We start from the raw sequence: 12,589 nt of genomic DNA, 5'->3' as shown, positions 1-12,589 counted from the left end.
CCCTTTTCAATGAAGCTGCCAGTGGTCATTTTCAGGTTGGAAGCCATGTATTATGGGAAACAGGGGCTTTTAGGAGAAACAACCAGATTCTCAGGCTCTTGGAGGTAAGAAGTGTTTATTTTTCTTTATATTCCTTGGTGCCTGGCACAAAGCAGACCCTCAATAAATGCTGGTAGGAATATCTGGGAACCCTAAAGCTTAGGCCAGAATTGACCCAAACAGCTCCAGGATCCCTCCAGCAGCCGGTCATGACCTTTCACAGCCTGCAGCCCCGAACACATCTAGGCAGAGGCTGTCAATGTGGGAATGGAAGATATCTTGAAACGGGAGAATGGGCAGGCCTGCTTCTTGAGATCTAGTCTCCTCAAAATACTTTCTTTTCTGGTTCAACTTAAATGATTTATTCTATCCCTCTGATATGAACATTAATTTGCTCATTTCACCTACTGGAACTAGACTTCTTAGGAATTCCAGCCATAGGGCACCGAAGCCATTTTCCGAGCAGAGCCAGAGCCAGGATTTAGGCCAGTGGGAGGGGGGATTTTCTGCTCTATTTCTGCCTTCTGATGTGCCCCCCACCCCCCTGCCTGTCTCTCCCCTGCCTAAGGACAGTTTGCAGCTTCAGCAGCCCCAAAGTCTGACAGCTCCCACCACTTTCCTCTGCCGGCTTCCTTGCCTCCAGGACAGCCAAGCTGGAAGGAAGGTTCCTCTTAGACTTCTCTTCCTGTGCCTGGCTGTCCTTATTCTGTCTGGTGGCAGACTGGCCAAGTTCAAATTTAATCCTTACTCACCTCGATTATGCTGCTGGTTTCTGCAGCCCCAGAGCTTCTCTCTGTTGAGCTACCATTTTGATCTATCACTTCATGCTCATTTGAGTACTTTGTGGACTCGCTGACCTCCTCCTGGGCTTCCAGCTTGCATACCCTGAGGGCTCAGATCATGCTGGTTTCCTCTAGCAGCTCCCAGAGCCTCCGATCTCAGGGCGGGTCAGAGCCACCAACCACTTTACTTAAAGAGGAGGCTTGAGGCAGCAAGTACCATCTCACTAGACATCAACTTTTCAAGATGAGGGACATCTCCAAAGGCTTTAAGAGGCTTCTGGTGCTCCCTTATCACAGCGTCACAAATGTAGGGAAGACATCTGTCCAAAGGCCACTGAGCCCATACCTCTGGGCTTAGGGCTAAGGCTGGGGCTGCCCCTTCCCCCTCTAGGGAGTCTTCCTGGGGAGATGGGGCCTCTTCTGCAGATATTACAGACCCACCTTACCCCCCCTCCCCATGAGGATGTGCCCAAAGTCTCCAACCAGGAATGTCCCCACGCGAGGAATGTTGCTCAACTTTCCCCCTTGGGGCAAACTGAAAAGCTTCTCCTTTTCCTTTACCAACCATAAGAACAAATGCCAGCGTTCACTAGGACCGAATGCATTCCCTGTCTGTAGACCGAGGGTCTTAGGATCTCAATCCTTGTCCCTACCATGTCTCACTTCCCCCTGACCCCAAGGAGTGGACCATAGAGATTGGGCTGTTGCATGGATCTGTCTCCCTGAAGGATTGGATGTGAGCTGGGAAAGGACTCAAGGAATGGAGGGGCTTGGCAAGCCACAAGAAATAAGAAAAGATATGCTCTTTTCAAGAAAAACGTGAGGAAGACAAGAACAAAGAAGAACTCGAAGATTCCTTCCATCTTCTTTCACCTCCCTACCTGATACCATCAATAGAGAACTCAGTTGGGAAGGCTAGAGCTGAGGGTGGTGACCCAGTTCTGTCTGGGGGAGCAGGGAGTGTGAGGGGAGGTGGTGGTGGCTGATGGCGAGAGCATGGATCCAAGCCCCATGGCACCATTGAAAATATGGAGCCCCTTCTCTTCCTGGTTCCCCACGCTATGCTTCAGACAGTCGTGCTGTGCCGAGCCATTGGAGACCCTGTAATATCAACTCAACAATGCATGTTCTACAACTACAGCTACAGCTACCGGTACATCTACTACAGTGCATGCATTTAGTTCAGTCCCACAGATACATACAGTCTAAGAACAGGCAGGGGAGGTGTGAAATGTTTTACTGGACAACAGGTGTTTTGGAGTTTTAACTAATAAAAAAAAATTGAAAACGAAAGTGTACAAAAAAAGACATTTCTCGAGAGTTGGATATGAATTTGTTTCTTGAACTGTTTCATCTGAACAAGCAAAAACATGCAAACCAGCTGGTACTAACAGGAAGCTGGACACTGAGAGAGGATTAATAGGTGTGGACAAACCTTCCCGCTGAGCGTGCTCAGAAGAGTGTTTGAGAGGAGGTGTGCAGATCCTAGTGTAAGAGAGGCAGGAAAGTATGCCTCAGAGACACTCTCTCACCGCAGCCCCAACCAAGCAAGAGAAAAGACAACAGAAACATAACTGCTGACACTCACCACCACCATCGGGAGATCATGGCACTAGATTGGGATAAAGCTGGCAAGTATAAAGTACAGTAAGGGGTCCTGGCTGGGGCTGGAGATGGGACTGGGGGACACCAGGGGGCTCAGAAGCTCTGAGATTGATACACCGACCCACCCAGAATGTTGCCCAGAAATAAAGTAGCCTGAAAATCCACACCACTTCCCTCACCTATGGGGGAAGTCATTGCATTGGTCAAACTGGATTTGGGTTTGGGTGGGACATGATGGGGCTATTGGAACTGAATGAAATCGATCAAAATAAACAAACAAACTCTAGACTGAGCACAAGAAAAGATGACATTTCAAACTACCAGGTGAAGGTAAAAGAAAAGTGACCACTGATAGTGAAGTTATCGAGGAGTCAGTAGGGACCTCACCTGGTGGGGTCTCCTGAGCCCTGCTCACCTCGGGACCTGGGTGGATTAGGAAAAGGAGGGCAGCCGGCCCAGAGGAGTTGGCTGAGGTGGGTGTAGAGCGCAAGGGCCCCCTGGACCCCCTACCCTGACACCATAGCCCTGACAGACACAAGTTGCCAACCTAAGAAAACCCAAGTTGCGTCCCACCCTCACGGCCTTCAGCAGGTGCTTCCTACCTCAGGAAGCTCTCCTTATAAGTAATGATGGTAGGGGAAAAAACAAAACAAAACAATCGGAGGAGCTAGACAAAAAGAAAGACGAAAAAGGGCTTTCCATAGGATGCCTAATCCCTAATCTCATCCTGGGAGCCCCTTGGTGGGGCAGAGGCCACATCTCCTACTATTCTGAATTGCCTAACAGGTTTAGCAGGGTGCCCAGCTCATGGTAGGTACTCAACAGACTCTCCCTGAACCATGCTCTTTCAGCAGAGGCTGAAGGAGCAGACTTACTCCCTGGGAAGGAACTGGGATGGGAGGGGTAGGGTTGTAGGGCTGGTAAAGGCAGGACTGGGCAATGAGCCCTCAGGGAACCCTCCATGGCCTGCAGTGGCAGCTGGACTGGAGCACAATCTGAGAAAATCTGTGTGGAGCCTCTGACATAGGCCAGGGGGCTGCTGCCATTGAGAGGCCGGACAAAAGACAGAGAACCAGCGTCCTGCCAGGCTCAGGAGTCCAGATCATTTTCAGGAGGGAGATGATAGTCCTGAGGGGCCAAAATGAGTAAAAGAAAGGTGGAGAGCTTCCTTCTCCACCCTTGTAGCCCTGCTCCAGGCTCAAAGGTAGGTGGAGGTGGGACCCCGAATCCACGCAGGCAGGTGTCCTCTGGCCCAGAGGGGGGTTCTAACTGCAGTGGGCACCATCTAGCCACTGCCCTGAGGCCCACCCCAAATCCCTGATCCTGGGCAGCATGGTGGGCTTGCCGCATGGCCTGCTCCAGCCGGCACCCCAGGGGCGGGCCCCTCGGAGCTGAGGACTCACTCCCGGCACTAACCCAGGTTGGTGTGGGCAGGTGGTCTGGGACACTCCTGAATACAGTTCACTAGCAGTGCAGCGATGAGCATGGCTGACCTAAAATGGGCTGTGGGAGACTTGGCTCCAGATGAAGATGGCTACAAATAAAACAGCACTGATCCTGAAAAAAAATGTGTGTTGGAGATGGGTCTGACCTCTGGCAGTTAGGAGTTAGAGGGAATGGGGGGGGGGCCTCCCACCTGGCCCTGGGGCTCCATGAGGGGGTGGGATGGGGGCAGAAGGGGGGAGAGCCTAGGGGCTAGGGTGGGGGCGGGGGAGGAGAAGACCACTCTCAGACTCACAAAGAGCCCCGTGCTGCCCTTTAAACTTGCCATGAAGTCAAGGAGAACCGGGGGTGGGGAGAGAGGCAGGGTTAATTTTGGGTTAAAGTTTAGTTTCATAATCCAAGTTATAAAAAGAAAGAAACTGAACGGAGAAAACAACGACCAACAACACTCAAAAATCTCAAGGTTTTTCTTTTTATCTCCCCTCCCTCCCCCCGCCCCCAGGCACAGGTAGGACCAAATGTCATTTAAAATGATACCAAGACAACACTCAAGTTAAAACCCAAATGGAACAGGGCAGCACAAGGGAGTTGTGCACCCCTTACCCCCATGGGGATACCAAGGGGCACTGGCCAGAGGCAGGGAGGGCCTGTGGGGGCTGAGAAAGGGTGCCCAGCTACCTGGACCTGCCTACCAGTCTGCCGCTCCCCAGCTCCCTGACAAACTGCCCCTCAGCTGCCCCCCACCCCAAACTCCCTGGCCCCCTCCAAACAAAACCCAATGGATGTTTCAGGGAAGTGGATCCTTTGTAGCTCCAAGGCAGTGCCAGTTTGCATGGAACGGATTTTTACTGACGCTTTCTAATGGGCCTCACTGTGCCAGTTTCTCATCACCGAGGGTTCGGGTGTTGGGGCATGTGCCCTCCGGGCTTCTCATGGCCCATCTTCCCATCCCCTCACCAGCACCCCCAACCACCCACTCCCCAGAGCCCTGTCCACGGGGTGTGGGGGAAGAGCTGCAAACCATGACGAGGGTGAGGGGGTGGGGGCAGCTGGCCTGATAGGGCCAGTGCACAGCAGGGGTCCTGCTCGCCCAGGAAGGTAGTGGGCACTTGGGGGAGACGGAAGTACCCCAGTCCAACTCTGGTCTGATCCCATAGTGCCCTTGAGAGGCTCCCAACCACTTAAAAGGTTGGATTTGGAGATGAGGGGCTGGGATAACTACATGGGAGAGAAAGCCCCAATTTCCTCGGCAACTGGAGGTCAGTGGCCGCTGGGGCTCTGCTAAGAAGGAGACTAGGATGCAATGGGGCCTCAGGAAACAGCAGCTTCGGTTCACCACGCCTGGCCTCGAGGGGCCCTGTGGGTTTGGCCAGAACAACGCACCCACCTGCCAGGTGCAAAACCCTGAGAGGGCTGGCTGGTCCAAGGCTCTGAGCTCCCCTCTCACAACCTAGAACCTCTCTGGCTCAGTTAGAGACCCAAGGAGAGAAAGGATCACAGGTGCCCTGAAGCAAAATGTCAGGGGAAGGGGAGGTCCAAGGTCAAAAGAAATCATTTTTCTTTTTTAAAATCAAAGAACAATAATCTATTGGTTTGCAGTCCCATGACTGACCCCACTAGGGGCTGCCCAGGTGGCAGGGCCCGGGCCATGCCTCCCTGCCCCCGGGCTACAGTCAGAGGAGTGCTGGACAGATGCAGCCACACAGATCCGACAGGGCCTTTACCTTCCCCTGCACACTGGGGGCATGCCTGGGGGCCGCCTGTCCCATACACCTCCCTACCTGATCCTCTCGCTGCTGCCACTGCCGCCGCTGCCACTGGTCCATACGCCGCTGCTGGGAAGCCTGGAGGGCAGAGAGGAGTCGGAGTCAGGGAGCCACCCTTCAAAGGACCATGGCCAGACCATTGCCCAGGCCACACTCCCAACCCTCCACACAAGACAGGAGTGGGATGGGAATTCACAAGTCAGCTTTTAGGGGGGACATACAGCAGCGGCTCTCAGGCTTCTGGAAGGTACAGCATCCTTAGGTATGCTTAATCCTAGCACACTTGTAATCCCAGACACACAATTCAAGAGCTTCAGGAGGAGCTTTCCCTTGAGAACAGGGACTGAGCCTCCTTGCTGTCCCTGCACTGACATGTGAGGATTCCCTAGGGGCTACCTGGAGAAAGGCCCAGCATGGTTGGCCTGGCCAGTGGCTCCCTGCAGGGACCTCAGCTGAGCCGTCAGCTCTGAGCCACAGGCAGAGAGCACCTGACAGGAACAGGCACCTCAGCCTGTGACGATGTCATCCTGGCTATTCCCAAAGGCAATGGAGGTTTGCTTGGCCGTCTGACTCCAGACTTGGTCAAAACTCCATGTCAAAGCGTCCTAGGGACAGTTCTGTCACAGCTCCAGGCCGAAGAGCAAAGCATTCTGGGGGTCCCGGCTGAGCGTGTGCACATGCAGCCCTGTGGGAGGGAGCGTGGGGCCAGTCCCGGGGCTCTGCTCTCTCTTAAGGTTTCAACCTGCTAAGGCACAGTGTTGGGGATTTCAGTCTGGTCCCCCTGTCTGAGCACCACAGCTCACAGAAGGCCGGCGTGGGAGGGTCACCAAGAGGCCTTGGAGTCTTTGATCACAGCCTGTGCTGTCAAAAATGCAGCAGGCAGCAGTGGGAGTGAGAGTCAGGATGCCAAGGACACTAAGGGTGGCTGTCTCATGTCCATGTGGAGGAAGAGGCGGCGAGTCCTCTAGGCTTCTCTCGGACCCCAGCACACGCACACATTGACTCACTCCCACACGCATACAAACATCCTCTGCAGCCCAGGTGGACACTTGGAGGCCTGACCTCAAGACCTGTTTTAAATGATGTGCCAGAAGCCAGTGCAAACTCAAAACAAATCCGCAACAAAGCTGCCCGACTTTAGCCATTGAGCCTCTGAGATAAGGAATTTCTATAGGACAAGAGGGAGGAAGACATGCACCATTAAGAGTAGGGAGCAGAGAAAAAGAAAGGGGAGTGAGGGAGAGAGAGAGAGAGAGACCCCAAACAGAGCGAACTAGAAGCCCACACTAAGCTCTAAGACTATGGTCTTAGCTACACACAACTACTAGGGGAAAAGAAGTTCCAAAGGGAAGGAGCTACTCTAAAAAGGTCAGGCTAAGCTACTTAAAATGTCAATGAAAAGACGTACTTGCATTTAAGTATGGTAATAGGGCTGTAGAAGGGGGAGAAAAAAGATCCAGGTGAAATGAAAGCGCAGGCTGTCCCTGGCTGTGGGACGTGGGACCCCGCTGCCCTGGAGAGCTGGGCACAGCGCAGGGGGCCACGCCCTTCGTCCGGGAGCCTGGACCCCCGAGGGAGATGGAAGTCAGAGACCCACCACCGAGCTCTCTCCCCATTTCTTCCAGGCAGACTAGATCTCTGAAAATGTGTGTGCTGTTGGGAATTACCGATGTAACTAAGACGCCCAGTTACTTCTCACCGCCCCGATCCCCACTCAGGACACCTGTCTGCCGCCTCCAGGCACGGAGCAGGGCTCAGGGAACGTTTGGGGGAGGAGGTGGGGGAGGGTGGGGGGAGAAAAGGAAGGTCAAGTTATTCTTTTGCACTTTCTTACCAGGCACTCGGAACAGAAGGTTTCCTTGGAAGCATGAAAGGTGGCGGTGGGGGAGACAGATCTGGGGAGGGGGTTTAGTCAATAAAAAGACTCGTTAACAAAAGGTCTATTTTGTGGAGTTGAGCGCATTTTGGACAAAAAGTTGGAGAGAAAGGGGAAGGAAAAAAATCTCATCCAAGAAAGGAAATCCATTATCCTTAATCTCAGATAAAGGTTCTTGCTGGAGACTGAGCGTCAGACACTGCTTAGGGCTGGAATTTAATCTCAACCATCAAAACAAACGGAGGGTAAGCCGGACTGATGGGTGTGAGGGGAGGGGCAGCGGATGAAAGCCACCCAGCCTGCCCTGTGCGAAGGGGATGGGTCCACAGCACTCACAGCAGAGATGGCAGCTCCAGCACCTTTCCTCCTGAGACACCAGAGCCCCTGCCCCCCACAACTCCGCCAACTTGCAGGTCCCGACTGCAGAATCCTGACCCCTGGGCTGCGTGCCTGGCCCACTCCTCCAGCTCTCTGCTACCCTCTTCTGTCCTGTCCAGCTGCCCAACCTCACTGGCCAGGTGACCTGCCAGAGTGCCCCTGATGTCGCGTTTCCAGGGTCAGGGGCCCTTCTCTGTGGATGGACTTCTCTGCGGGCAATGGGCAAGCACAGATCCAGGAAACGGTGTGCATGTGTTGGGGAGGGGGGGCTGCCCCAACCAGAGGTTGTCAGAAGCCAGAGAAGAATCACAGTTCTGGCCTGGAGCTGCCCTGACAGGGGAGCAACCTATCCCCAGGCCAGGCCTTTTGGTTGGCTAGGATTGTGTGAGGGGGGTGACAATCAGGAGGCTCCGGCGCTCAGCGCTCGGATGCTGGTGGAAAGAACCCCTCCCAGGGCTGGGGCTGGAAGAGTTGCGAGTGCAGGGAATTGAGGCAGATTCCCTTGGTGGTCCTGTTTTCAGCCTTTCCCTCTTGGCCCAGAGGAGACTGGGGTCACCTGTGGCAGATTTCCCAGCATCTGGTTACATCCTTTGGAAACCTCTCTTATTCTCCTTTTGAAGGAAGAGAAGTCTGGGTTGCCAAGGAAAGAAGAGAACTGTCCCGGCAGGAATATCAGGGGAAGACGGCAAAGAATTAGATAGAAGGGCTGGCAGGGCTGAAGACGCAGGGCCCAGAGCTTCTTGTTGGGGCTGAGGCCTAAGCAAAACTGGGGCAGAGCATCCTGGTCCATCAGCCAGGAGGGGAGCTGATCATCTCCCTCTGTCTATAGAGATGCACAGTAGTGGGAGACCCTCCTAAACACAGCCCACCTGGCCAATGACTGAAGGAGGCAGCAAGGTGTCGTCCATGCCAGGCAGTTTAGTACAGGCAAGCCCAGACTCTAGTACCTGCCTGGGTTCAAATCTTAGCTCAGCCACTTACTAGCTGAATGACTCTGAGTAAGCTGCTTAACCTCTCTGTGCTTCAGTGTCCCTAACTATAAAGGGCCGACTATATCGGTGCCTGGTTCATATATGCAAAGTGCTTAGATGAATGCCTGGCTGCAGTAAGCTTAAAGAGTGTTAGCTGCCATGGTAATGAGGCCTGTCGAGCCTGTCCAGCCATCAGTCCTGCCTTCAGGACAGGATTTGCCCCCATGCAGGGCTGTCTTACTTTCTCCACGGTGGGCCACATGGTCAGCCAGCCTTCAGCATACACGCAATCCCGTACTGATAATAGTGGTCAGTAACCCTCCATAACGTTCCAACTGCATGATGTCATTTTAGGGGAGCTGAATTTGCAGCTCCAACAATAGTGACTGGGCCAAGTGAGCCGCAAGGTACCCAGGGGCCGACTAGCTCCCAGGTGTTTGTAGTAAATTAGGCAAAAAGGAGAAAAAAATTTTTGCTGATAAAATCTCAGAAGGCCTGGCAGCTATAGGCTTGATATCTGGAAACTTAGCTATTAGGAATGTGGTATGTTTCTCCTGTAAGGGAAGCTTACATTTAAGAAGATGCCTGGTGTTGGGGATTGACCTATGTCCCCCCCAAAAAAGGCATGTTCCAGTCCCATCCTGGTCCAATGGGTGTCACCCATTTGTAAATAGGACCTTTGAAGATGTTATTAGTTAAGGAGCACCCAAACTGAGTAAGGGTGGCCCTTAATCTAATATGGCTGGAGTCCTTATAAGCATATGAAATTGGACACAGAAGGAGAAGCCATGGGGAGCAGCCAGAAGCTGGGAATCAATGGAATCTGGAGGAGAAAGAAGATGCTGCCATGTGCATTGCCATGGGACGGAGAAGCCAAGGAACCCCAATGGCTGCTGACCAGCCAGTAGATACCGACCCCAGGAACAAGCCTCTTAGCCTTTGAAACTGTGAGCCAATAAGTTCCTGTTGTTAAACCAACCCATGATTCCATATTTGTTTTAGCAGCCAGGAAACTAAAAGCACCTGGGTATAAAAGAATGCTGTACTGATGGTGGAACTTCAGACATGGGCAAGTGCCACTCCTTGCAGGGGCTGTCACTGTTTAAATGGGAGTCAGGTCCAAAGGCTCATTCTCCCTAGTCTGGGACTCCTCTGGCTTTTGCGTGGCTAAGAGAAGGATCCTGGACTTGTCCTCTAGCCATGGCTGACTCCTGACTCGCTCTGTGACTTAGATCCTGAATAACTCCTCTCTCCTGCAAGGAGGTCTGGCCATCTGATGTCTAGTGTCTCTTTGTCCTCAACCCCCTGCATAAGCTGGTGCTCTTGGTGTAAGAAGATGAGACACCCAAGTCCCTCCGTTTTAGGAAAGTGGTGTCTTTTGGTTGACACTAACGCAACTATAGGGTTAGTCCTTAACTTGTCCGAGTGAATGGTCTTACCATCCCACTGGCAGCAAATGGGACACTCTTCTCAACTTTTTTGGAGTTGTGATATTCTATTTGGCAATGAGAAGTTAAAGTATTTTGGTTCTTTGAGAATTATTTGATACCACATCTTGTTTCTACTGTTTCTGTGGCACTTACCAGCTTCTGCCTTACCTAAGCACTGTTATTTGTATGTGCACATCTTATCTCTTTTACTGGGTGACAAATTCTTCTAGGGCAGGGCCTTAGTCCCCCATCCCACTTAGGACGAGCCCAGAGTCTGCCCCGCTGTAGATTCTCAGGGAGCATCTGCAGATGATGGTCAGGATATGCCGGGGCAGTGGCTGAGAGCCAGGGCTGGGAGAGGCTGAGTGTAAACTGTAGCCAGAGGGCAGTGCCTGCAGGTCAAGTAGCCTCTGCGCTCCCACTGTCGTCCAACCCCAAGGATGGCAAATGCCCACAGCAGCTGGGCCAGGAGCACGAATAATCCAGGGGAGAGTGCTGGGGTCGTGGCAAGTGGGAGCGCCCCACTCTAACACAATGGCTGTCAACCCTGTTTGCCCACTGGCATCACTGGGGGAACTTTAGAAAATGCTGATGCCTGGGTCCCACCCACAAAGATGCTGACTCGTTTGGTCTGGGGTGCAGCCCTGCTAGCCAGACCGTTAAAGCTCCCCAGGTGTATTGAATGTGCATTGGGTTGAAAACCTATGGTTCAAAGGCATTCGAATGTTTTAAAACAAGTTAAATGGCAGCATTCATCTGCACAGTCGGTAAGCCCACTAGGAAGAGTAAGCAAAGGACCTTGTCCTTTATGATTGTGAATCTAAATCTCGTGACCCATCCCCTCTGAGACCCACCGCAGAGGTCTCATTTGGAGTGGCCAGACTTTGCCGGCAGGAGCTTTAACACTATACGACAACCTAGCCACCTCTGACCAACAGAAAGAGGGGTGCACCTCCCTCTCTTTCTGAGGCCCCCCACCCCCAGACAATTCTCATGCACAGCGTGGGCAGAGAACTCCTTATCTCAAGGAATCCCTGAGGGGTCTTTGTTTTTAGTAAACACCGAAAGGGCACCGCCACCCTGTCCTCTCCGCTGCAGAGCATTATGTCACGATCTTTTTTTTCCCTTTGTGTCCTCTCTCCTCACTGAGATGAAGAAGAGGCTGGCCTAGGAGTGGGCTGCCCCGGTGTGGTTCTGGCTCAGCCACTACTGAATTCTATGCCTTCTATACCTCAAACAAAAAGAGAGGAGAGAACTCCAAGGTTCCTTATGGCTGCAGCAGGCTGGGGTTTTGAGGAGAATCTTTATGGACAACCTCTAGTAATGTCCATGACCAGACCTACATGGTCCATTATGAACGGTGACTTTTCTTATATTATGCTTGCCTAGAGCACTCTGCACTCACTTCCCCAGCATACCCACCATGTCCCATCCCACCCCCAAGCCATTTCTAGGGATGGTTCAAACAGTCTTGGTGGAACCCAGTTTTGCTTTACTGAATCCCAACACTAAAACATAAGCAACCAAAAGAGGCTACCGCCACCCTGGATATAGGAAACACATCCTAAAACTGTTTGGAAATACTGCCATCTGTCACTCTGGCTGACCCCCATACCACCCCACCTCCAGACAGGCCTGCCTGGTGTGACAGGGCTAGTTCTTTTAAAGGAAATCAGTAGCTTTGACTTCTATGCAGATAGAGAGTGGGCGGAAGCTACAATGGGATGAGGGTGAAAAAAGTTGGATGGTGCATTATGCGGGTGGGTGAACCCCAGGGTTCAAACCTACAACAGAGGGCCTAAAAAGGAGGAAAACTCAATAACCAAAGGGATGCCTTTACATGATTAAACTATGAAATTCTGCCTTGAAGTAAGCTGATAAACATCCATTTGGAAAAACCCTGAGTTCCTGGCATTCAAAATAGGAATCTGATTTATACACACCTTCTAAGGAGCAAGCTTGACATTCCCCAAGGATCCCAGCTTCATTCCCATGGAGAACTGCTGGATGGAGGAAAGGGCTGGGGGCTGCTGCTCGGAGGAGGGCAAGGGAGAGAGCACCGAGGAGAGTGAGGACAGGTTGTGGGCTGGAAACACCTTTTCCTGGCTGCAGTGGGGAAAATTATAGTCATTTGGAACCTGGCAAATGTCTCTTCCAAGAGGAGGGCAGCGGGGCCAAATTCTAAGGCCAGGTCTGCCTGCCAAGGAGGAGTAAGGGGTTCGCAACTCTCCAGCCTGGTCTCTGGAGCCTCCTTGCTGCTTAAGGGAGGGGAGAAGCGCTGGGTTCAAGAGCCCCTGGG

The 12,589-nt window shown here is 52.6% G+C and overlaps 1 protein-coding gene across 13 annotated transcripts in view; it reads right to left on the bottom strand.

The window, feature by feature from the left end:
- Positions 1–12,589, bottom strand: part of MSI2 (musashi RNA binding protein 2) — a 501,147-nt gene that overhangs the window by 24,090 nt on the left and 464,468 nt on the right. For all 13 annotated transcript variants that reach the window (XM_077164879.1, XM_077164875.1, XM_077164874.1 and 10 more), the window contains one exon: positions 5,651–5,713. In XM_077164879.1, coding sequence (XP_077020994.1) covers positions 5,651–5,713 — 63 coding nt within the window. The remainder of the gene's footprint in view (positions 1–5,650; positions 5,714–12,589) is intronic.

Source organism: Tamandua tetradactyla, chromosome 6 (assembly GCF_023851605.1).
Source record: "Tamandua tetradactyla isolate mTamTet1 chromosome 6, mTamTet1.pri, whole genome shotgun sequence".
NCBI lineage: Eukaryota > Metazoa > Chordata > Mammalia > Pilosa > Myrmecophagidae > Tamandua > Tamandua tetradactyla.
Note: the sequence above shows the minus strand (reverse complement) of the source record. Positions and strands in the feature narration are given on the sequence as shown.